The 25,170-nt window shown below is 43.4% G+C and overlaps 1 protein-coding gene across 1 annotated transcript in view; it reads left to right on the top strand.

Moving 5' to 3' along the window:
• LOC124804984 (nonsense-mediated mRNA decay factor SMG5) overlaps positions 1–25,170 on the top strand; it is a 277,769-nt gene that overhangs the window by 3,810 nt on the left and 248,789 nt on the right. Inside the window, exon 2 of the mRNA XM_047265375.1 lies at positions 22,025–22,250. Within this exon, the coding sequence (XP_047121331.1) occupies positions 22,025–22,250 (226 nt within the window). The remainder of the gene's footprint in view (positions 1–22,024; positions 22,251–25,170) is intronic.

The following is a 25,170-nucleotide window of genomic DNA, read 5'->3' on the forward strand; positions in this document are numbered from 1 at the left end:
TTTCTCTGATCCAACAGTGACGATGAGACAGCTTCAGACTGGAAACTTGGGCCAATAAATCTGATTTCATGTTTTAACATGACAAGACTGCTTCTGTCAACATAAATCGTGCTTATCACAGTTTTCACCCACTGGGGCTAATGTGGGGTCACTATTTTAAATTTTAAGGGCAATGTCCATATATCAGGACTACTATTTGACCTGAATTATTCTGCCACCTGCAGTTGAGAGAGCTATGAACAAATCATTGAATATTTTGAAATGCTTCAGCAGAAAGACTTGGGGAGTGCAGAGTCCCAACTCCTGCAATTTTATATGGTATTTGTCAAATCATGGTTAGATGATGGCAGCATGGTTTATGAATTGACCTGTGTTTCCTATCTCAAGAAATTAGATGCTTTCCACCATGCAATGATTCAGATATTGACTGTAGGTTTTTGGACCAGCCCAAATAACAGCATTGCCTCAGTCATTAGCATTTAGTGTGGTGGTCCAGCCCAACTTTTAGCGGCTGTTCAGTGATTGGCTCCGTGCAACCAAGCCACTCAAGATGTGTGCTACTGACTGCTTCAGGGATCTGATTGTGCAGGACCTTTGAATACACAGCCAGGGATGGAACAAATTGCTGCCTTGTTGTCTTCAAAGGTACAAAGTGATTTTAAGCTTGACACTGTTCAAGAAAACTTGTATACCAGATTAAGTTTTTACAGCTATGTTTTCACCAGTTTTAGGTACATACAACAGTTTTATCTTTATTTATACGTATGGATTCCATGAAGGGAATAACCTCTCTGTTCAACTGTTTTTATTGATTGGGTTTTCCAAGTGTGTCTTTCGGAACAATTTACAAATTACAATGTGGAGTTACACTGAAGCACCAAAGAAACTGGTATAGGCATGCGTATTCAAATACAGAGATATGTAAATAGGCAGAATACGGTGCTGTGGTCGGTAATGCCTATATGAGACAACAAGTGTCTGGCACAGTTGATGTAATGAACACTACTGTTACAGTGGCAGGTTATCAAGATTTAAGTAAGTTTGAACGTGGTGTTATAGTCGGTGCACAAGTGATGGGACACAGCATCTCTGAGCTAGCGATGAAGTGGAGATTTTCCTGTACAACCAGTAATCCGGTAAAACATCCAATTTCCGGCATCGCTGCAGCCGGAAAAAGGTCCTGCAAGAATGGGACCGACGACGATTGAAGAGAATCGTTCAACGTGACAGATGTGCAACTCTTCTGCAGATTTCAGTGCTGGGCCGTCAGCAAGTGTCAGCGTGCGAACCATTCAACGAAACATCATTGATATGGGCTTCTGGAGCTGAAGGCCCACTCATGTACCCTTGATGACTACATGCTGGTGGAGGCTCTGTAATGGTGTGGGGTGTGTGCAGTTGGAGTGATGTGGGACCCCTGATATGTCTAGATATGACTCTTAACAGGTGACACATATGTACGCATCCTTTCTGATCACCTGCATCCATTCATGCCCATAGTGCATTCTGACAGGCGATTCCAGCAGGGCAATGTGACACCCCACAAGTCCAGAATTGCTACAGAGTGGCTTCAGGAACATTCTTTTGAGTTTAAAGACTTCTGTTAGCCACCAAACTCCCCAGACAGGAACATTATTGAGCATATCTGGGACGCCTTGTGACGTGCTGCTCAGAAGAGGTATCCCCCCTTGTACTCTTACAGATTTATAAACAGTCCTGCAGGATTCATGGTGTCAGTTCCCTCCAACTCTACTTCAGACATCAGTTGAGTCCATGCCATGTCGTGTAGCAGCACCTCTGTGTGCTCACAGGGGCCATTCACGATATTAGGCAGATATACCAGTTCCTTTGGCTCTTCAGTGTATATGGCATTACGTCAGCCCTAGAATTGATTCAGAGCCATCAAAGTACAAGGTTTCTTGTCTGTTCTCACCTGCTTAGTGTATCACAAGTGGCCCACCATATATACTCAGTAACTAGTTGATACTGCTCATCCATGATACCTTACAGCATCTGGACGTGGATCTGTCGTCGGAATCTGTCGCAGCGTCAGTGTGCTTGCTACGTCCGCCCTGGTCGCCAGTTCGTACTTCTTGCTGAGAGTCTTCTTAATTACATTCAGTGCCGGGTCCCAAGCCTTGCTGAGATTGTAACCGCAATCTCGGTTGATAAGATCTTCCCTGGTGCGAATTTCGATAGCCTCCCTTATAACGCTGTCCCAATATTTAGAGGTCTGAGCCAGGATCTTGGTACGCTCATAATCCATCTCGTATTTCTTGGACAAACAGTGCTCTGCTACCGCTGACTTATTTGTATAGTTCTGTCAAGTGTGCCTTTGATGTTCTCGGCAACGATCTTCGATGGTGCATACTGTCTTCCCACACTCACAGGCAATTTGGTATATGCCAACCTTCCTCAAACCGATGTCATCTTTCACACTTCCCAGTAATGCCCGTGTTTTATTGGGTGGGCAAAAGACGGTTTTAACTCGGTGTTTCTTTAATATACGGCCGATTTTCCCCGATAATGCGCCATTGTACAGAATAAAGGCAGTGGCTACCTCTTCTTCCGTGACTTCATCCGTCTCCACAGGTTGTGCTGTGGTGGTGGGACGGAGAGCACGTCTAATCTGCCATTCCGAGTACCCGTTTTTTCGGAACACGGTTTTTAGGTGTTCCAATTCCTGGGGCAGATTCTCTGCGTCTGAGATGCTGCGCGCCCTATGTACTAGTGTCTTTAGTACCCCATTCCTCTGAGAAGGGTGATGGCAGCTGTCTGCATGCAGGTACAGGTCAGTGTGCGTTTTCTTCCTGTACACATCGTGGCTGAAGGTACCATCAGCTGTTCTCTTGACCATGACGTCCGGGAATGGTAATCTTCCTTCTGGTTCGGTCTCCATAGTGTATTTGATGTTTGGATGTATGGAGTTTCGGTTTGTATGGAAATCCAGGAACTTGTCCCTACCATGGGGCCAGATGACGAACGTGTCATCGGCATAATGGAAGAAACAAGTAGGTTTCCAATTGGATGTCGCCAAGACTTCCTCCTCGAAGTACTCCATGTACAAATTCACGACCACCGGTGAGAGTGGGCTGCACATTGCGACTCCATCCGTTTGCTCATAGTATTCCCCATTAAACAGAAAATACGTTGAGGTCAAGACATGCCCAAAGAGTTCGGTGGTCTTCTCGTCAAATTTCTGCCCAATAAGCTCGACTGACTCTCGTAGAGGCACCCTGGTGGATAGTGAAACCACATCAAAGCTCACTAGGATATCAGTGTCTTTCAGTCTGAAGTTGTTGAGACATTTCATGAAATCCAAGGGATTACGGATATGGTAAAGGCATTTACCTACATAGGGGCTAAGTAATTCACCCAGATGTTTTGCCAGCAAGTAAGTAGGTGGCCTAATGTTGCTGACAATCAGGCACATAGGTACCCCCTCTTTGTGGACCTTAGGGAGTCCATAAAGTCTTGGTGGTACAGGTCCTTGAGGAGACAATTTCTTGGTGTCCCCCTCTGGTAGATCCACGTCCTTGAGTAGAGCCCTGGTCTTGTTCTCTACCTTCTTCATGAGGTCAGCATTGATCTTCCTATAGAAGTTGTCATCTAACAGGTGCTGCATCTTCTCAATGTAGTCCTTATGGGAAAGAACAACAGTGGCATTGCCTTTGTCTGCAGGTAAGATAACAATCTTAGAGCACTCTCTTAGGTCCCAAATGACTGGTGTGTACAGGAAGAAAACACACACTGACCTATACCTGCATGCAGACAGCTGCCACCACCCTTCTCAGAGGAATGGAGTAATAAAAACACTATTACATAGGGCGTGCAGCATCTCAGACGCAGAGAATCTGCCCCAGGAATTGGAACACCTAAAAACCGTGTTCCAAAAAAACGGGTACTCGGAATGGCAGATTAGACGTGCTCTCCGTCCCACCACCACAGCACAACCTGTGGAGACGGATGAAGTCACAGAAGAAGAGGTAGCCACTGCCTTTATTCCGTACAATGGCGCACTATCGGGGAAAATCTGCCATATATTAAAGAAACACTGAGTTAAAACCGTCTTTTGCCCATCCAATAAAACACGGGCATTACTGGGAAGTGTGAAAGATGACCTCGGTTTGAGGAAGGCCGGCATATACCAAATTCCCTGTGTGTGTGGGAAGACTTATATTGGACAGACAGTACGCACCATTGAAGATCGTTGCCGAGAACATCAAAGGCACACTTGACAGAACTATACAAATAAGTCAGCGGTAGCAGAGCACTGTTTGTCCAAGAAATACGAGATGGATTACGAGCGTACCAAGATCCTGGCTCAGACCTCTAAATATTGGGACAGCGTTATAAGGGAGGCTATCGAAATTCGCACCAGGGAAGATCTTATCAACCGAGATTGCGGCTACAATCTCGGCAAGGCTTGGGACCCGGCACTGAATGTAATTAAGAAGACTCTCAGCAAGAAGTACGAACTGGCGACCAGGGCGGACGTAGCAAGCACATCGACGCTGCGACAGATTCCGACGACAGATCCACGTCCACGGGCGCGGACGGCGAAGAGAGCGGCCTGCTGGGGGGAGGGTATTTAAATCGGCCGCCTGCACTCAGGAGCTCAGTTCGTCAGCGCACCTGACGATGGTGACATGTCTGATCGCCGAGATATTGTGCCCGTTGGACACTATGAACCGGCAGTATACCCGTGGACTGTTTGAACTCATTATTATTGACTCTAGAGTATGAACAAGATTCTCAGAGACTGTTGTCACAGTAGCTGGAGACAGTGGTCATATGTGCTTGAGTTGTGTCTGAATGATTGTGTGTGCTCTCATCTTCTGACAAAGGCTAGGGCCAAAAATTTAGTTGTGAGAGTGTTATTTTTTTCTGTGTGCCTGTCTGCAGCTCAGTGATCATCTTTACAGTGAGTTGCTACCTATCCTCATTTGTATTGGTTTTCAGAGTATTCACCCAAGATATCTGTTGCATGGGTTAATCACTGTGATCTAATGTCATCAACATGTTGTCTGTGGCTCGTGAATAGCTGGCCACACAATTGGATTTCCACGATAGGCCAAAACCACAGGCCGTTTCTGTGGGTATCTGTAATGAATCGGGCCTGCTGATCTGAAACCACTCAGTTACCACTAACGTGCAGGCCCTGCCCATCACATCTGGTCTCACTGATCTGCCCACAGGCCGGGTCTGTTTGTGTGTGGTGTAATGCAGTGGATTTTCGTGGTTTATCCGTGGACCCACGACTTTGATGATCCTCAGCAGACCAGAGGCCATGGCTGATTGATTTCAGGAATTATGACTGTCTCACTGCAAGTACATTGTACAGCGTGGCTTTTTATAGAGATTTTGTGTGTTCTAGTACTTTTTGGCACTTAAAAAGTAGTTTGTATGTTAGAAAGTATAGACGATAAGAAAAAGAAAATTTTGTCTGTCATTAGAGGTTTGTACACTATGTACTCATACATTTCTTGGAAGAAAAATCATAAAATAATATATATAACACAGGGGGAATAACCAACAATAACAAACATAGCAGAACCAACATTTTATTGGCGGTCACCTACAGTGTTGGTTTACACAATTCTTCCCCACCTTATTCACTTCTTTCAAGGGGCCTACTCTTTTCTGAGGTTATTTCTGAAATCAGTGAATGTATTTTAAATCTGTCTTGCAACTCCAATGAAATGCATATTTTTGTCACCAAATGTGTTTAGTTTTATTGAAACAAAGTAACGTCAGTGGTCTTAATGAAACACATATACCATTTGGCTTGCTTTCTTCATCTTAAAGTAGTTCATGACAAAAGATGTTGTGTTAGTACTTAAGATTTTTGTCACATTAGGAAATGCCATCTGCGTGCAAGTTCTTTTTTTTATATATTTCTTCATTTGCACTATTGCTTCTTGTGCTGTAGTTACAAAGACAGATTGTCAACTTATGTCTTAAGTTGCCCTTGAGATCTCAAAATTGGTCAGGGAAAAATGGTAAAACTTGTCTGGAACTCAGGGAAATATTAGGGAATTTCACTTGGGGAAACTTGCGGCAACCCTGTTCAATGTTGTAACAAAGTTCTCTACCGATTCCTTGTCCCGTTCAATTTTTGGTTTTACTACATCCTACCATACACACCACCTTCTATGGTGAAAGTCCAGTGTTATCATAATTTTGGAATTGTATGCTGCTGCCACATATTGTGAATAAACGTCCAAGTCATTGTGGTGGCTATTGACATAATAGCTCAGCATCTTACTGGTCATTCAATGACCACCTTCCATCCTTCTGTCAGCTTGGGGTGTATGGGCTAGTTCTTAGTTTATGAATGTGTAATGAGTGATATGGTTGCTTCATTAGCTCTGACATGAAATTGGTGCCATGGTCTGAGATCACTGTCTCAGGACACCAAACTACAGCCAATTATTTACCATGGCATGCACTACTATGTTTGCTCATTTGTTTGGAATACTAATTGTTGCAACATATTACGAGAAATGATTTATAATTGTCATAACCCGCCAGGGGGCTCACGGTTCTTTTGTGAGTTCATGTGTGGTGCACGCGGGACCCGAGCTATTGCAGTCCATTCTTCCTTTCCTGGCTGCATTTCTTTCACCCTGCTCCTACCCCCCTATACTTTCTCCTTCCCTGGTGGCCCCTCCTTTCCCCTCTCTCTGTGTGCTGATTTATATCTGTCTGGCTACCCATCTGGTTCCCATATTGCTTGCAATTTTGTTCCTTCTGCCTGTTCTCTTCCATCCTTTTTGGCTTGAGGTTTGACCTCCACTTCTAAATTTTCCATTTTTAGTGTCAGCTATTTGGGGAAGAACTCCCTCCCCAGCATCTATGGCGTGGATCACTCTCCCCTCTTCCTCCCCTCTGTAGCCCCCCTCCAACTTGCTGGGTCACCAGCATATGTAGCCAGTCCGTGTGGTGAGGCTGTTATCTACCCATTTGCCGAAGCCCTGTGACGACACAGGAATCGCACTACTAATACCTGAGCTGTTCCCTCCCCATCTAGGCTAGGGAGTAGTTGCTGGTCTTACTGGAGCCAAGGAAGCCCTTGTTGTGGCTGGGTGGCTCTTACAGGGAGAGCCCCTGATCGAAGTAGTTGGTAGCAGGGCGGATGCTTGGTGCATGGAGCATATCAAGCTGCAAAAATCTGGCCATTCTCCAATGACAGTCTCTTCGAATGGTGATGGATCACGAAACACTTTCCCCGCTACCTCATCTGTACTATGGCAGACACGGACACATTCACATTTTTGTGAAGAATATCAAGGACAAGTTTGGTGAAGCGGAGTCTCTCAGTAAGATGCTGTCGGGCTCCCTGTTGATCAAAACTTCTTCTGCTGCCCAGTCTGCAGCTCTTCGTGCTTGTGATCATCTTGGCAATGTCGCAGTGTCTGTTACCCCCTCACTGATCTCTGAATATGGTGCATAGAGTGATTTTTCATAGGGACATCATCCCTCAAACTGATGAGGAACTCTGGGATAATTTGGAGCGATGTGGTGTTCATTTTGTTCAACACGTGCAGAAGGTACGCAAAGACAACTGCACCGATACTAGCACCTTCATTCTGGCTTTTGAGGGGGATACCCTCCCAGAGAAAGTCAAGGTTATGTGACGTGAAGCTATACGTCCCACCACCCGCGAGGTGCTTTCGGTGCTTGTGTTTTGTTGCATATGTCTTCCTGCTGCACAGTGGACCCACTGTGTGGTGACTGTGGACAGCGACTCCATGTGGGAAGCCCCTGTATTCTGCCACCATTGTGTGTTAATTGTCATGACCGCCACTCCCCTCGCTCGCCAGATTGTCCAATTTCTAGAGAGAAAAGAGGATCCAAGAGTATAAGTCCCTGGATTGCCTGTCTTATGCTGCTCGCCAAAAATATGAGAGACTCCATCCAGTGTCACTTTCTTCGACTTTTGCTTCTGTTACATCTTTCACCCTCCCACCTCTTCCTTACTCCAGCCCCATCCCCCTCCCCCTCCCCTGCAGTTCCCACAACCTCCCCTCCAGGAGCTGCTCCCCCTCCCTGGCCAAATAAGTGCCCCCCCCCCCCCCCCCCACACACACACACACACCCCTTCTTCAGCACCTGCAAGTGGTGGGGCTTCCCCCCAGGGCCCCTGTCCCTGACATGTCTCAGGGCGGAAGCCTAATACCACAAATCAGACACGAGACGCACCATCTGTGCGCCCAAAGGTCACCCACTCTTTTTCGGTTCCAGATCTTGCAGATGCCTGTACTCCCTCTGTGCCGTGCCCTGACCTACTCCTCCTCCACGAAAGAAGAGGAAACTTAAGCCCCAAAACAAGGCCCCTCCAGTGCCCCCAGAGGTGCCATCTCCTCCCCTTGCAACCTGAGTCTGACATTTATGCATATTACCCCATCCTTGTTGGTGATGACCACTGACTGAGTGACATGACCTCCTCTCGGCTTCTTTATATCTAACCTGGACAATCATCCTGTGGAATTGCTGTGGGTACTTTCGTCACCTACCAGAAATACAGTGTCTTATTTCTTCCTATTGCGCATTCTGCCTTGCTCTTCAAGAAACGCAATCACTGTTTATGTATGTCTGCTGTGCACTTCGACAGTTCTTTCTGGAATTACATTGGTGAGGTTGTGCAAGGCATCTCTGCCCCCATTCTTCATGCTGTTGGCACTGCTGTCCCCCATCCACAGGTCCCACTCATCATCGACTGGTACCGTGGTGGACCAAGGAGGTAGCAGTTGCTGTCCAGGACCACTTACGGGTACTGCAGTGATTTAAATGACACCCTTCGCAGACCAACCTCTTTGCTTTTAAGTGTCTCCATGCTAAGGCTCATTACCTTATTAAGCAGAGTAAAAAGGAATGCTGGGACTGCTATGTTTCATCTGTGGGGACGTATGCCTCTTCATCACAGTGTTGGTACAAGTTCTGTAGCCTCCTGGACTGCCAACAACAGTCAACTGTCGAGGGTGTTAAACTCCAAGGTGCTCTGTGCACTGATCCGTTGGTCCTTGCAGAACACCTCGTGACACACTTTGCAATAGCATTGACGTCCTCTTCCTATCCTGCTATGTTTCTGTAGCAGAAACACTGAGTTGAATAGACCCCCTCTCCCCATCTGTTTCAATCCACACTGTGCTGAACCCTGTAATTAAGCCTTCCCTGAAAGGGAATTCTTGCAGGCTCTTACCTCTACACCAGGTGATCCAAGACTTGGACATTACCCAGAGGCAACAATTCCTCAGTGTCTTCCACCGCATTTGGCTCACAGGTGCTTTCCCATCACAGTGGCAAGACAGTATAGTTATCCCTGTCCTTAAGGCTGAGAAGAACCCAAAGTCTCTTGACAGCTATTGCCCATTTAGCCTGATGAACATACTTTGTAAACTGCTTGAGAGGATGGTTAGCTTTAGATTACGTTGGGTACTCGAATCTCGGGGCCGTTTATCCCTGTACCATTGTGGCTTCCTTGGAGGACGATCTCCAACTGAACATTTACTCAGATTGGAAACAGCAATCCAACAGGCTTTTATTAACCACCGGCATCTTGTTGTGGTCTTCTTTGACCTACGTAGGGCATATGACACGGCTTGTTGCCATCACATTTTACTTACCCTCCATGACTGGGGCTACCGTGGCCCCCTTCTGATTTTTTGTTCGCGGGTTTTTATCTCACTGGCTCTTCCGGGTTCGAGTTGGCACCCCACCCAGCACTCCTCGGGTTCAGGAGAATGGTATCAACAGGGTTCTGCGTTAAGTGTCACACTCTTCCTCATAGCGATCAATGGACGTAACCTCTGTTGGGCTTGCGATTACCCCAACGTTGTACGTCAACGATTTTGGCATCTGGTGCAGCTGCCACTCGGTAGTATCTGCTGAGCACCAGACCCAAGGTGCCATCTGACAGGCCTCTGCGTGGGCTATCTCCTGTGGCTTCCAGTTTTTTCCCTCCAAAATGCGGGTTATGCATTTTTGTCGTCGACATACACTACACCTCAATCCAGACCCTTATTTAGGCTACCAGCACCTCAATGTTGTAGCACAGTTCTGTTTCTTGAGCCTTATTTTTGATAAAAAGCTTACGTGGCTGCTTTGTATTCGCTACCTAAAGACTACATGCATGCCGAAGCTTAATGCTGTCCACCTCCCGGCCCACACGTTTTGCCACTCGTCTCCATCTTTACCGTGCTCTGGTCTTGCCCAGACTAGATTATGGTTGTCGGGTTTATGGCTCAGCGGCTCCTACCACTCTGACTGTATTTGACCCTGTTCACTATTGTGAGGTACATCTGGCTATTGGTGCCTTTCACACTAGTCCTGTTTACAGTCTCCTCGCATGAATTGGGATTCCCTCTCCACAAATGTGATGGCTCCAATTCCTGGTTTCTTACACAGTCACCATTCACCAGTTCCCATACTTTCCTGTGTACCCTGTCCTTTTTGCAAATGAGGGATGTCTCCCTCCTGATGACTACCCACAGGTAAGATTGCTGGTTGGAATGTGACTCACTACTCCCTGCCGGGACCTCTATCTCCACTCACTGGAATGCGCCCCGTGTATTTCCTGCCACACCCCTCCTGGACAGTGGCTAGACCATGGATTAGGACAGACCTATTCCAGGGTTCTAAGATCTCTGTCGCTCTTATGGCTTCCTGGCATCTTGTACGTGCTGTCCTTGCAGAGTTCCAGGGTGTCACCATCTTCTAAACTGATGGTTCTAAGGCAATAGATAGGCAGGATACACTTTCACATATGCTACTGGCTTAGAACACCATTTATTGCTGGGATCATATAATGTGTTTACAGCAGAGCTCCTAGCCATTCACAGAGCCCTCCATTTTGTTTCTCAGGCCACACAAGCAGCTTGTAGTGAAATTGCATGCTTATGGAATATTGTCTCAGTTATGTGACTGAGTTCATGATTTCCTGTCAGAGAGGTCACAGTTCGTAGTAACTGACGGAAAGTCATCGAGTATAACAGAAGTGATATCTGGCATTCCCCTGGGTAGTGTTATAGGCCCTTTGCTGTTCCTTATCCATATAAATGATTTGGGGAGATAATTTGAGCAGCCCTCTTAGGTTGTTTGCGGATGACACTGTTGTTTATCAGCTTGTAAACTCATTAGAAGATCAAAAGAAATTGCAAAACGATTTAGAAAAGATGTCTGTATGATGCGAAAATCAGCAATTGTCCCTAAATAGCGAAAAGTGTAAGGTCATCCACATGAGTGCTAAAAGGAATCAGTTAAACTTCGATTACACGATAAATCAGTCAACTCTAAAGGCCATAGCTCCAGGTAAATGCCGGGATGGTTCCTTTCAAAGGGCACGGCCGACTTCCTTCCCAGTCCTTCCCTAATCCAAAGAGACCGATGACCTTGCTGTCTGGTCTCCTTCCCCAAAAACAACCAACCAATCTAAAGGCCATAAATTCAACTAAATACCTAGGAATTACAATTACGAACTACTTAAAATGGAAGGAACACGTAGCAAATGTTGTGGGGAAGATAAGCCAAAGACTCCGTGATTTTGGCAGGACACTTAGAAAATGTTACAGATCTACTAAGGAGACTGCCTACACTACGCTTGTCCGTCTTTGATTAGAATAGTGCTGTGCGGTGTGGATCCTTACCAGATAGGATTGACAGAGTACATTGAAAAGGTTCAAAGAAGGGCAGCAAGTTTTGTATTATCATGAAATAGGGGAGAGAGTGTACTGAAATGATATAGGATTTGGGGGGACATCATTAAAACAAAGACGTTTTTAGTGGCAGCGAAATCTTCTCACGAAATTCCAATCACCAATTTTCTCTTCCGAATGTGATTTGCAAAGTATCCATGTAGATGTAGATGTACCAACTCAATTAACAGCCTGCAGACTATTGACAGATGCTACTCTCATCACCCTTTGGTCTCTGCTATCCATGACCACCTCTCTGCCCTTGGCGGTGCCACCTGCTCAGTTGTCTGGGTCCTAAGTCATGTGGGCATCCCAGAGAATGAACTGGATGATTGTTTGGCTAGAGAAGCAGATCTGTATTACCCACTCTCTTTCATGATTCCAGCTGCGGATATGCAGATGTATGTCAAAGCTCTCTTTGCCCAAAAGCGGAATGACATCTGGTGCACTACTGCTCGCACTAATGAACTCCGCACAATCAAGGATTCTGTTGTGGTTTGGTGCTCTTCCCTCTGTTCCTCTTGGAAGGAGTCCACTGTCTTATGCCGTCTACGCATTGGTCATACCAGGCTCACTCATTGTTTCCTCTTGTATAATGAACCACCCCTAAAATGTGGTTGTGGAGCCAGACTGACGGTATCCCACATATTGGTGGAATGTCCCCATCTTTTGGCCCTTCGTACAAAGTATAGTCTCTCGGATTCCTTAAATTTCGTATTGGCAGATGATTAGCAGGTGGCAGAACTGGCCCTCAGTTTCAGCCATGAAAGTGGTTTTTATTTTCAGATGTAAGGTTTTGCTTTACTCCTGGAGCAGGGGCAGAGTGGTTGTGGTTGGGGCCTCTCTTCACATTTTCTCGGTCTGGGACCCACGACCACTCCCCCTAGCAAACACTGCTCTTTTATCCCTTTGTTTTCCCAGTTTTTAGATTTGGGCTACTCTTTTATACCTTCTACAGTGTGTGTTTTAACTTCCCCTTTTTATTGTTTGACTCCTCTCCACTTTTAACGGAACTTCTCCATTCCATGTGTAACTTTGGCATTGTGGGAAGGATGACTTCACTGAATAGTCCCATACCCCCTCAATCATTCAATTATAATTGTCGTAACGTAGTGGTGGATCTCCCATGAACCATGGACATCGGCGTTGGTGGGGAGACTTGCATGCCTCAGCAATACAGATAGCCATACCGTAGGTGCAACCACAACAGAGAGGTATCTGTTGAGAGGCCAGACAAACATGTGGTTCCTGAAGAGGGGCAGCAGCCTTTTCAGTAGTTCCAGGGGAAGCAGTCTGGATGATTGACTGATCTGACCTTGTAATATTAACCAAAATGGCCTTGCTGTGCTGGTACTGCGAACTGCTGAAAGCAAGGGGAAACTACAGCCATAATTTTTCCCGAGAGCATGCAGCTTTACTGTATGGTTAAATGATGATGGCATCCTCTTGGGTAAAATATTCGGGAGGTAATATAGTCCCCCATTTGGATCTCTGGGCGGGGACTACTCAGGAGGATGTCGTAATCAGGAGAGAGAAAACTGGCGTTCTAAAGATCGGAGCATGGAATGTCAAATGCCTTAATTGGACAGATAGGTTAGCCTTAATCGAACAGGTAGGTTAGAAAATTCAAAAAGGGAAATGGATAGGTTAAAGTTAGTTAGGGTGGGAATTGATGAAGTTTGGTGGCAGGAAGAACAAGACTTCTGGTCAGGTGAATACAGGGTTATAGATACAAGATAAAATAGAGATAATGCAGGAGTAGGTTTAACAATGAATAACAAAATAGGAGTGTGGGTGAGCTACTACGAACAGCATAGTGAATGCATTATTGTAGCCAAGATAGACACAAAGCCCACGCCTACCACAGTAGTACAAGTTTATATGCCAACTAGCTCGGTAGATGACGAAGAGGTTGATGAAATGTATTATGAGATAAAAGAAATTATTCAGATAGTGAAGGGAGAGGAAAATTTAATAGTCATGAGGGACTGGGATTCAATAGTAGAAAAGGAAGAGAAGGAAAAGTAGTAGGTGAATATGGAATGGTGGTAAAGAATGCAAGAGGAAGTTGCCTGGTAGAATTTTGCACAGAGCATAACTTAATCATAGCTAACACTTGGTTCAAGAATCATGAAAGAAGGTTGTATATTTGGAAGAGACCTGGAGACACAGGAAGGTTTCAGATAGATTATATAATGGTAAGACAGAGCTTTAATAACCAGGTTTTAAATTGTAAAACATTTCCAGGGGCAGATGTGTACTCTGACCACAATCTATTGGTTATGAACTGTAGATTAAAACAGAAGAAACTGCAAAAAGGTGGGAATTTAAGGAGATTGGACCAGGATAAACTGAAACAACAGAGGTTGCAGAGAGTTTCAGAGGGAGCATTAGGGAACGATTGACAAGAACAGGGGAAAGGAGCACAGTAGAAGAAGAATGGGTAGCTTTGAGAGATGAAATGGTGAAGGCGGGCAGAGGATCAAGTAGGTAAAAAGACAAGGGCTAATAGAAATTCTTGGGTAACAGAAGAGATACTGAATTTAATTGATGAATGGAGAAAATAAAAAAATGCAGTAAATGAAGGGGGCAAAAAGAAATACAAATGTCTCAAAAATGAGGTCAACAGGAAGTGCAAAATGGCTTAGCAGGGATGGCTAGAGGACAAATGTAGGGATGTAGAGGCATATATCATTAGGGGTAAGATATTCACTGACTACAGGAAAATTAAAGAGACCTTTGGAGAGAAGAGAACCACTTGTATGAATATCAAGAGCTCAGATGGGAAACCAGTTCTAAGCAAAGAAGGGAAGGCAGTAAGGTGGAAGGAGTACATAGAAGGTCTGTACAAGGGTGATGTACTTGATGACAATGTAATAGAAATGGAAGGGGATGTAGGTGAAGATGAAATGGGAGATATGAAACTGCGTGAAGAGTTTGACAGAGCACTGAAAGACCTAAGTCGAAACAAGGCCCCGGGAGTAGACAACATTCCATTAGAACTACTGATGGCCTTGGGAGAGCCAGCCCTGACAGAAACTTTACTGTCAGGTGAGCAAGATGGATGAGACAGGCGAATTACCCTCAGACTTCAAGAAGAATATAGTAATTCCAATCCCAAAGAAGGCAGGTGTTGACTGATGTGAAAATTCTGAATCCTCAGTTTAATAAGTCACAGCTGCAAAATACTGACTCGAATTCTGTACAGATGAATGGAAAAACTGGTAGAAGCCGACCTTGGGGAAGATCAGTTTGGATTCCGTCAAAATGTTGGAACACGCGAGGCAATACTGATCCTACGACTTATCTTAGAAGATAGATGAATGAAAGGCAAACCTATGTTTCTAGCTGAAATACTCTCTTTCAAGTTTTGAAGGTGTCGGTGGTCAAATACAGGGAGTGAAAGGCTATTTACAATTTGTGCAGAAACCAGATAGCAGTTATAAGAGTCCAGGGGCATGAAAGGGAAGGGAGTGAGACAGGGTTGTAGCCTATCCCCCGATGTCTGTGTACGGAGCAAGCAGTAAAGGAAACAAAAGAAAAATTAGAAGTTGGAATTAAAATCCATGGAGAAAAAATAAAATCTTTGAGATTTGCCGATGACTTTGTAATTCTGTCAGAGACAGCAAAGGATCTGGAAGATCAGTTGAACAAAATGGACAGTGTCTCGAAAGGAGGATATAAGATGAACATTGACAAAATAAAACAAGGATAATGGAATGTAGTCGATTTAAATCGGGTGATGCTGAGGGAATTAGATTAAAGAAGTAAACGAGTTTTGCTATTTAGGGAGCAAAATAACTGATGATGGTCGAAATAGAGAGGATATAAAACGTAGACTGGTAATGGCAAGGAAAGTGTTTCTGAAGAAGTGAAATTTGTTAACATCAGGTATAGATTTATGTGTCAGGAAGTCTTTTCTGAAAGTATTTGTATGGAGTAGCCATGTATGGAAGTGAAACATGGACGATAAATAGTTTAGACAAGAAGAGAATAGAAGCTTTTGAAATGGGGTGCTACAGAAGAATGCTGAAGATTAGATGGGTAGATCACATAACTAATGAGGAGGTACGGAGTAGAATTGGGGAGAAGAGAAATTTGTGGCACAACTTGACTAGAAGAAGGGATCGGTTGGTAAGACATGTTCTGAGCCGTCAAGGGATTACCATTTTAGTATTGGAGGGCAGCGTGGAGGGTAAAAATCTTAGAGGGAGACCAAGAGATGAATACACTATGCAAATTCTGAGGGATGTAGGTTGCAGTAGGTACTTGGAGATGAAGAAGCTTGCACAGGGTAGAGAAGCATGGAGAGCTGCATCAAACCAGTGTCTCGACTGAAGACAATGACAGCAACAACAACATAATGGTTTCCTGATAGTGCCAGGCCAAAAGTCCTAAAATATCCATGCCACTCATCTCAAAGGCTTTGGTTGCCTCTGGCAACATGTGTAGCGGCACGTGCCTGCGTGTTGCACACATGGTTCACAATTTCTTACATACTGATCCACGTCTTGTTTCTGTGTCCTCCACCAATAACGTCCATCTACCCTCCAGTCTGTTGTCAACACCCTCCACACCCAGACAAAATTTGTATCATATGCTTCTTCCAGTAGCTCTTCCTCCAGCACAGTTGGCACTACCATGTGCAGCTCAAGCCTAGTTGGCCTACGTAACCCATTGTGAACAGCGAACTGTGGCCATGTTGTGAATAGCATGCAGTCTGTGTTGGCAGGTTGTGTGTACAGCCACTCAGCAGATCTACGATCCAGTGCCTGTATTATGCATGTGTCTCTGCAATGCACATCTGCATTACCGTGTTTTTTTAGCTGGTTTATGGATCACTTCAAAGTCGAACTTGCTGACTTTTAAAATCCATTGCTTTTAAACCAAACAACTTTTCTGATTTTTCTCAGCCCTGTTCATTTGCCATTAACTATAAGCCACTTATGCTTCTTGCCCTGTTCTTCTTGACTCCGAACACAACCTACTAAGTGGTTGTTAGCATCACACAATAAAATAAATTCCATTTTGTAATCTGGTAGGATCAACACAGGTCCAGTTGTTAATGCCTCTTTCAGTTTTTCAGATGTGGCTTGACATTTTGCTGCCCATTGGAACTTCATACCCATCCTCAGCAGATGTGTTAGTGTTCGTTCAATACCTACAAATCCTATCACAAATTTTCTATAGCAATTATAGCTAATCCTAAAAATGACTGTAATTCTTTACATGTCTGCGGTGCTATGAAACTTTGCACTAGGTATGTCAATCTGGGATCCGTTTTTGCACTGTCCTGGCTAATCATGTGTTTTAAGTATTCACTTCCTGTAAAGCAAAAGGAAACTTCTTATTGCTTAGAATTAGGCATTTGGAACTTAATATCTTAAAAACTTCTTTTAACCATTGCACATGTTCCTTCATATCCTTTGAAAATATGATATCTTTAAGGTTGTCACAGCTTCAAACCCCATAACAAGCCATTCAGGAACTGTCAAAATGTGACGTGCATTGTTTAAACAAACAGCATTCATCATTACTGTTGATGACCTCAAAGAACTGTAAATGCAGTCTTTGGTCCTCTGGCATTACATCCAGTTGATGATAACTGCTATTTGCATGTATTGTAGAGAAGTATTTATACTGTCCCAAGTTATCCATTGCTTCCTTGATATTCGGTACTGGATAAGCATCTGTAATTGGTCGGCTATTGAAGTAGGGACAATCACAACAGAATCTATGTTTGTACAGTGTGATGATTTTTTGGGCAGTGTAATGACCGGTGCTCCCCGATCACAAAAACTGACAACGGTTGGGCGAGTGGTTTGCTGACCACATGCCCTTCTGTATCTTCATCCAGCGACGTCAAGGGCTGAGGATGACACAGCGGTCAGTCGGTACAGTTGGCCCTTCAAGACCTGTTGCTGGTTAATATACTCTTCCATTATCAGTTGCAAATGACGGGGCAGTCTCAGTGGTGGTTGCTATGTAATAACATGTGAGCACCCTAACTTTTGTCGCATTGCGGATTTATTGGTTATTTTTCTTTGAATACTGTTAAACGTAACATAGATCTGAAATACACAGCACTAAATCTACCATGCTATACTACATTGCCACTCCAGTAGACTCTGCCCAACTTGAAACTTGATATCAGGGTCAGGAGCACATCTTCAGTTGTGTACATTTTAATGAGCTTTTGTGCATGTGCAACTGGCGTGACATAACTGCCTTATGGGTCAGATACATACAGATTTGATGAACAACGTGCGTAGCTCTTGGCATGCACAGCTAGTCCTTACCACACAACTACACGTTTACATCAGTGCCACCAGGTGGTAGCATACTGATACAGACTTTTATCCCAATTCGATTGGCATAAATCTCGCTAGATGGTAGCATAAGCCTTAGATATGCCAATTAACTCACTGTATAGTAAAATTTAGATTACGCGTCAGTATAAGTTATAGATATACTGATAGAAAAGCCTATCGTTGATTGAGAAAGTGATGAAGTCAAATAACTGTTACTAAAAGTGAAATTTAACAAAAAAGTGTACAACAAGTGTGTTTGGGATCCTGTACATTTGTCTGAAAAAATAAAAAAGCACAAAAACTCTGACTTACACAAAAAAAGAGAAACGGGGAAGAGCGAAAGGTTACACATTATTTTATTCTTGCTCTAAACTGTACTTGGGATTCATTATAAGTTTTATCGTAGGCCATCTTTTGTAAACTGTTCTTAAAAACATTTGTTCTCTAATTATTAATTATTCTCTGGTTTCCACTGAAGAGTATCAATATTGTAAGCACTATGCTTTATGCTAACTGTGAGGATTTGTTATTGGATATACCGTTCTTTTCCCACTTTGGGCTTCACCAGAGAAGCTTTCTTCTCTCACAGGCTCTGCTGGGGAAGCACCTCCTATTGTATCCGATGCGGTGGACCTGCCCTCACAGGGGTTGAGTGGTGGATGATAATACATCTGCCTTGCTTGAGGCGTACGGACAATGTAGAGGCTAGTCGTGTGGCCTCGCCCATCTGCTGTTTGAGTGGACAGGGGGTCACCCCTTCAGCAGGGTTCGAGCAGGCGCAACTGGAGAGGGGTTTACTAGTTATTGGGAGCTCCAATGTTAGGTGTGTTATGGAGGCCCTTGCGTGCAAGGCATTCAGTGCCAGAATATCAGTGTGCACTCTGTATGTCTGCTGGAACCCCTCATCCGAGATGTGGAGGAGGCCTTGCCTGCTGTTATCGAGCATGCAGGATGCAGATGTCTGCAAGTTGTGGCTCATGTCGGACCAATGACACCTATTGCTTGGGTTCTAAAGCCAGCCTCAGTTCATCCAGGCAGCTGGCAGAGGTGGTGAAGGCTGCAGACCTCACACCTGGGGTGCTAGTAGAGCTTGCAGTTTGCAGCATTGTTTCCAGAGTCAGTCATGGCCCTTGGTTTGGAGCTGAGTGGAGGGCTCAACTGAAGGCTTAGTTGAGTCTGTGATGCTCTTGGCTGCAGGTTTCTGGATCTGCTTTATTGGGTGGGGAGTTGTAGGACTCCCCTTGACCTGATAGGTCAGGGGTGCACTACACAAAGAAAACAGCTACTCAGGTAGCAGAGTACTTGTGAATTGCACGTGGTGGTTTTTTTTTTAGGCTAGGCAGTCGTTTGAGTTCCTCTGATGAACACTCACCAGACAACTTGTATTCAGAGTAAAGACACTCCAAGTGTAAAAAAAGAAAAAATTATCAGTAAATTGTATTCGTAACAAAGTCCCAAATTTTCTGTCCTCCAGGAAACTTCTCACACTCAGATTTTTCTTGGGACTGAGAGCTGACTGAAACCAAAAGTAGAAGGCTCTTGAGGTATTCAGTGATTCATGGAACATATATCGAAAAGACAGATTAGACGTCATAGGAGGGGGTGTGTTCATTGCAGTTGACAATAATATTGTCTCTCTTTAGGTCAAATTTCAGTTTGATAGTGAAGCTCACAATAACTACCACCATCATACATTAGCAAAAGATCTTGCTAAGAACCCAATAAAATTGTGGTCATATGTAAAATCACTAAGTGTGTTGAAGTCACCTATCCAGTCACTCATTGGTCAGACTGATACAGGAGTAGAAGATAGCAGAAGTAAAGCAGAAGTTTTAAATTTTACATTTAAGAAATCGTTCATGCAGTAATTGTATAAATATAACGTCGTTTGACCATCCCACAGAGTCCTGTATGGAGGACATTTTAATAAGCATCCCCAGCTTAGAGAAATGACTGAAAGAGTTGAAAGCAAATAAGGCGCCATATTTTGTTGGCATGCCAGTCCAGTTTTACGAAGAGAACTGTACAGCATTGTCCACTTACTTAGCTCGCATTTATTGTGAATCCATTGCTGAGCGCAAAGTGCCAACTGTCTGGAAAAAGCTCCAGGTGATTCCTTTATATAAGAATGGTGAAAGAATCCTTGAAGATATTATCTGTTTGAATACAATACATTTCCTTGAGAGCTTCTGTCCACAAATCAGCACAGTTTTAGAAAGCATCACTCGCATGATATCCTGTGAACTATGAATGAAGTGCAACAGGCAGATTCCATAGTCCCACATTTCGGTAAAGCATTTGACACAGCGCCACACTGCCAACTGTTAATGAAGATACAAGTGTACGGACTTGATTCCGAAATACATGAGTGGCTCAAAGACTTCCTTGATGGTGAGTGTTCGGCAGGGACAGATGTATCGTCAAGAGTGCCCCAGGGAAGTGTGATAAGACTCCTGTTATTTTCTGTACATACAAATGATCTGGCAGGCAGGGAGGGCAACAAGCTGCAGTTGCTTGCTGAGGATGCTATTGTGTATGGAAAGGTGTCAAAATTGAGAGACCATAGTAGGATACGAGATGACTTAGACAAAATTTCTAGTCAGCGTGGTGAGTGCAAACTAGCTCTAAATGTAAAAAAATGTAAGCTAACACAAAAGAATAGGAAAAACAAACTCATAATGTTCGAATACAGCGTTGGTACTGTGATGCCTTTCACAGTCATGTCGATTAAATATCTAGGCCTAAGAGCAAAGTGAAATGGAACAATCATGTAAGCATTGTAGTAGGGAAGGCACATGGTCGTTTAAAATTATCAGGAGAATTTTAGGAAAGTGAGGTTCACATGTAAAGGACATCCAATATAGGACCCTAGTGTGACCCATTGTTGAGAACCGTTAGAGTGTTTGGGATCTGCACCAAGTCAGGTAAAAGGGAGACATCAAAGTAATTCAGAGGCAGGCTGCTACATTTGTTATCAGTAGGTTCAAACAACGCACAAGTGTTATTAAGATGCTTTGTGGGAATCACTGAAGGGAAGGCGACATTCTTTTCAAGGAGCACAATTGAGAAAATTGAAAAATGAACTTCTTCATGTTTCGTTTATATTGTCTGTTTCGACTTGGAATGGGAAAAAGAATGATACAAAGAAACAAATGAAGCAAATGAAAATGTTCATACATGATTAAATTATGTGACAAAGGAACAGAAATAAAAATTTACATTTAAACAAATTAATTGAATAAAAATAATGGTCATTAATTGGATAAAAATAATGATCAGAGTAATTTCAATGAAGATTTCAAAATAAAAAAAATAATGCACCTGGTGACATTTGAACCCCAAACCTCATGAATGTGAAGCTATCAATTACACCACACAACCTGTCTGTGTAATACATCTTTCTTAACAATATTGAGCGACACACAAAATTCTGAAATTTTTTTCATCATGTATTCGCAAACAAGGACCCACCAGGGTGAATGGCAGCAGGGTGCGATACCTGGGGTCTTGACCTACATCACCATGTACTTGTTTGTTTCAAAAAGTCAAGCCCACCAGTGGGGGCCTCTTCTTGTCGGAGACAGAGAGACTTTCGCTGGATGGACTAGTGGAGAGTTGCATCAAACCAGTCTTCAGAATGAAGACAGAACAACAACAACAACAACAACAACTACTACTACTACTACTGGGCTGTAAAGTGTCACATTCATAATAGTCTCTTCTAAGTGAAAATATGTATTTATTTCTTTGTCTTCTCCATTCTTTAAATAATTTCCGCCTTCATATGCATTATTTTACCTTATCTCTGCCATGTCAGCATAATTTCTGCTCTTCAGAGGTGTAACAGATTCATCGGGCTAGATTATAAGTACATGATACCAGGTTTGCTAATGTACTTGTCCAAACTGAAATTTGTGTGTAGGTCCAATTTGGTTTTAATATGGGAAGCTGTAGAATAATGAGAAGTAAGCGGTGTTGCTGCCTTTCTATGCTTAATGTTAACCTGTTTTATTGCAGGACTGTTACGGAGGTAGCAAGGCAGCTGGATGATGGACGCAGCTTAGCAGAGGAGGTGGGTGATTTGTTTACATCAAGCCTACTGCTGAAGCAAAGCAGGCTGAAGGAATTGTGTGAGAGAATAATATTTGCACAGCCTTTGCAATATGGTCGCAAGACAGAAGAATTATTATGGAGGAAAGGCTTTTATGAGGTCATCACTTCTGCCAAAAAATTAACGCCAAAGGTATGTCTTCAACCATCATTGTTTATCCGTTCTGTAATTTTTGTGTTAATGTGTTTGTTATTAACAGTGTAGGAAAAGATAACATGCTAAGTTGCAGGCAGGCACAATTAAAAGACACTTACACATAAGCTTTTGGTCTCAACCTTCATCGTAAAAAGAGAAACACACCCCAGTTATTCACACGAGCGAGCACACCTGACACACATATGACCGCCTACTCCGGCAGCTTGACCCAGAATGCCTGCGCCCATCTGCAACTTAGCATATTATCTTTATGGTAAGTAGCAATCTATCTCTTCCTCCATTGTTGATATTTCTACCTGGAATTTCCATTGTTTGAATATGTTTGTTATGTAATACCAGTACAGTGGTAAGTGAAAACCACCTTGGAACTGTGTTGACGCCTTGTATATCCATACTGTGCAAGCCATTGCATAGTGTACGGAGGAAGGGTGGGGTACTTTCTGCCATTGGTAGTCATTCCTTTTCCTGTTCCACTCAGAGATGGAGTGAAGCAAAAATAATTGCCTGTGTGCCTCTGCATCACTGCTAATTGGCATTATTTTATACAGTAATTTGAGATACTGGAGCTGTTTTGCACTCTGTCATACGTATTGGTTCCCTAAAACCTGTTCAGTAGTGTTTTCCAAAAAGTTTGTCTTCTTCTTTCCAATGATTCTAATTCCTTAACACTTTTGTTCCAGTCAAACCAACTGGTAACAAATTTAGGAGCATGCTTCTGAATTACTTCAATATCTTCCATTACTCCAACCTGGTGGGGAACCCAGTTACTCAAGTGCATCTACATCTACATCCATACTCCGCAAGCCATCTTGAGAATGGGTTGCAGAAGTATTTTGTATGTTTTCCAACGTGTGAAGGCTTAATTAATTTCCAAGAATCATTCAGTGGCTCAAAAAAGGATACACAGCAGGAAATTATCGTCAGCAGTTCCTATTATGTGGGAAGGGTGATGTGAAGTTTTATTTGGGCAAAATAGTTGTCATAAGGTTGGTAGCGCCAGTTACGGGAAGTACAGGAGCTAGGCTAACTGATGCTTCTTCCCAATACTTTTTAATGTGCACTGCCTATAAAAAAAAAGTGAATCGTCAAGAAGACTACATCGGATGTAAATGTGACTTTGTACCCATACATACCAACGGCAGTTACGTAAGTGATTAGAGTTGCAATTTTCTGTATCAGGTGGAACAGCCAACAGAGTGTGTTAGTGTTGTTGATGATCAGTGTTGTTACCAAGCCTTGTAGGGTACATAAAGGTTGTTAACAGTGTCAGACATTGATTGATCACTATGAAGAACACAGTGATGCTACATACTCGTGAGAGATAGCATTACCAGAGCCTGGCAGAGTTTGAAAGGGGCCTCATTGTGGGTCTTCATTTAGCTGGCTGGTAGAGTTGTGCAGTGCAGATTTGTGGGACGTTTGGATGTCGCAGTGGCTCGATATGTGACTGCATAGAAACATGAGGGTGGGTATACTATTTGTCGTGGTTCCAATTGACCATATCCAACCACCACAAGGTGGGAACACTATTGTGCACCAAGTACATCGTAACCCCTTAATATCAATGCTTGCCATCCGAGGACAAGTAATGTAGTCTCTGCAACATTCTGTGTTATCACACACCTTTGGTCAGAGACTGGCAGCAGCCAGAAATTTTGGAATTACCATCCCATATAGCAGCTGCTGTTAACACCAAAACACAAGTGGCTGCATTTAGAGTGGTTGTGTCACTGAGAAGAAATGTGGATTGCTGATGACTGGTGTCACATAGTGTTCAGCAATGAATAACGCCTCTGCACTTCTATCGGATGAGCATCATCAGCAGGTGTAGCAGCAGCCTGGGGAGATGCCTTATTCATCCAATATTTTAGAGAGGCTCAGTGGTTTTCATTCCCTGTGTCACAGTGTGGGGAACCATCAGGTGTGACCTCAGGTCATAGCTGGTAGTGACAATACTATGGTACATCAGACATCCAGCATCCTCATGTCTTTACTCTAATGCAACAGGACAATACTCGTCTGCACAGGGTACATGTGTCTCTGAACTGCTGGGATAGAGTACTCCTTTCCTTATTTTGTGGTAGTATAAAACAAGCTGCCCTTCTTTGAACTTCTTCGGTGTCCTCCAAAAATCTTATCTGGTAAGGATACTATACCTCACAGCAGTACAGCAGAACAGAATCGACAAGCTTACAGAAGGCAGTCTCTTTAGTAGATTTCTTGCACGTTTTTAGTGCTCTGCCAATAAAGCACTTCTTTGATTCGCCTTCCCCACAACATTTTCTTTGCAATGGTACTAATTTAAGGTGTTCGTAATTTTTTGACAACCAGCCTTGTGTGATTTAATGTGTACCTGTATTTTAACAGATTTCACTAGGTATGTGGAAGATCTCTCACTGTTTGTTGTACGGGGTCAATTAGCAGTTTCACATCACGCAGATATCTTGTCTACATTTTGCAGTTCATTTTGATCATCTAATGACTTTACTATGCAATAAATGACAGCATCATCTGCAAACAATCTCAGGACTGCTGCGATTGTATCCTAAATTGTTTACAAAAATTAAGAACAGCTTGGTGAACCAGGTATAATTTCTGCACTATAATCTGTTCATATAGAAAGAGACAGCAAAGAAACAATGTAGCTTTGAGTGTAATTTAATTTTTAAAGAGAATGAAATGATATTTGGCAAAACTACTGCACGCTTCTTAGATGACTGGATGTAAAGCATAAAATGCTCTCATTCTCATCTGACGTATTCTAATTACAAACAAGAGTGATGAAAATTCCTAACTTAAACACAGGATAATTTTTCTGAACGAGCTATGTGTGATACAAAAGCATACTGCAGGGATTTCACCATACTGTTGAATACTGAAGCCACTGAAGGTATTA

Source organism: Schistocerca piceifrons, chromosome 7 (genome assembly GCF_021461385.2).
Source record: "Schistocerca piceifrons isolate TAMUIC-IGC-003096 chromosome 7, iqSchPice1.1, whole genome shotgun sequence".
NCBI lineage: Eukaryota > Metazoa > Arthropoda > Insecta > Orthoptera > Acrididae > Schistocerca > Schistocerca piceifrons.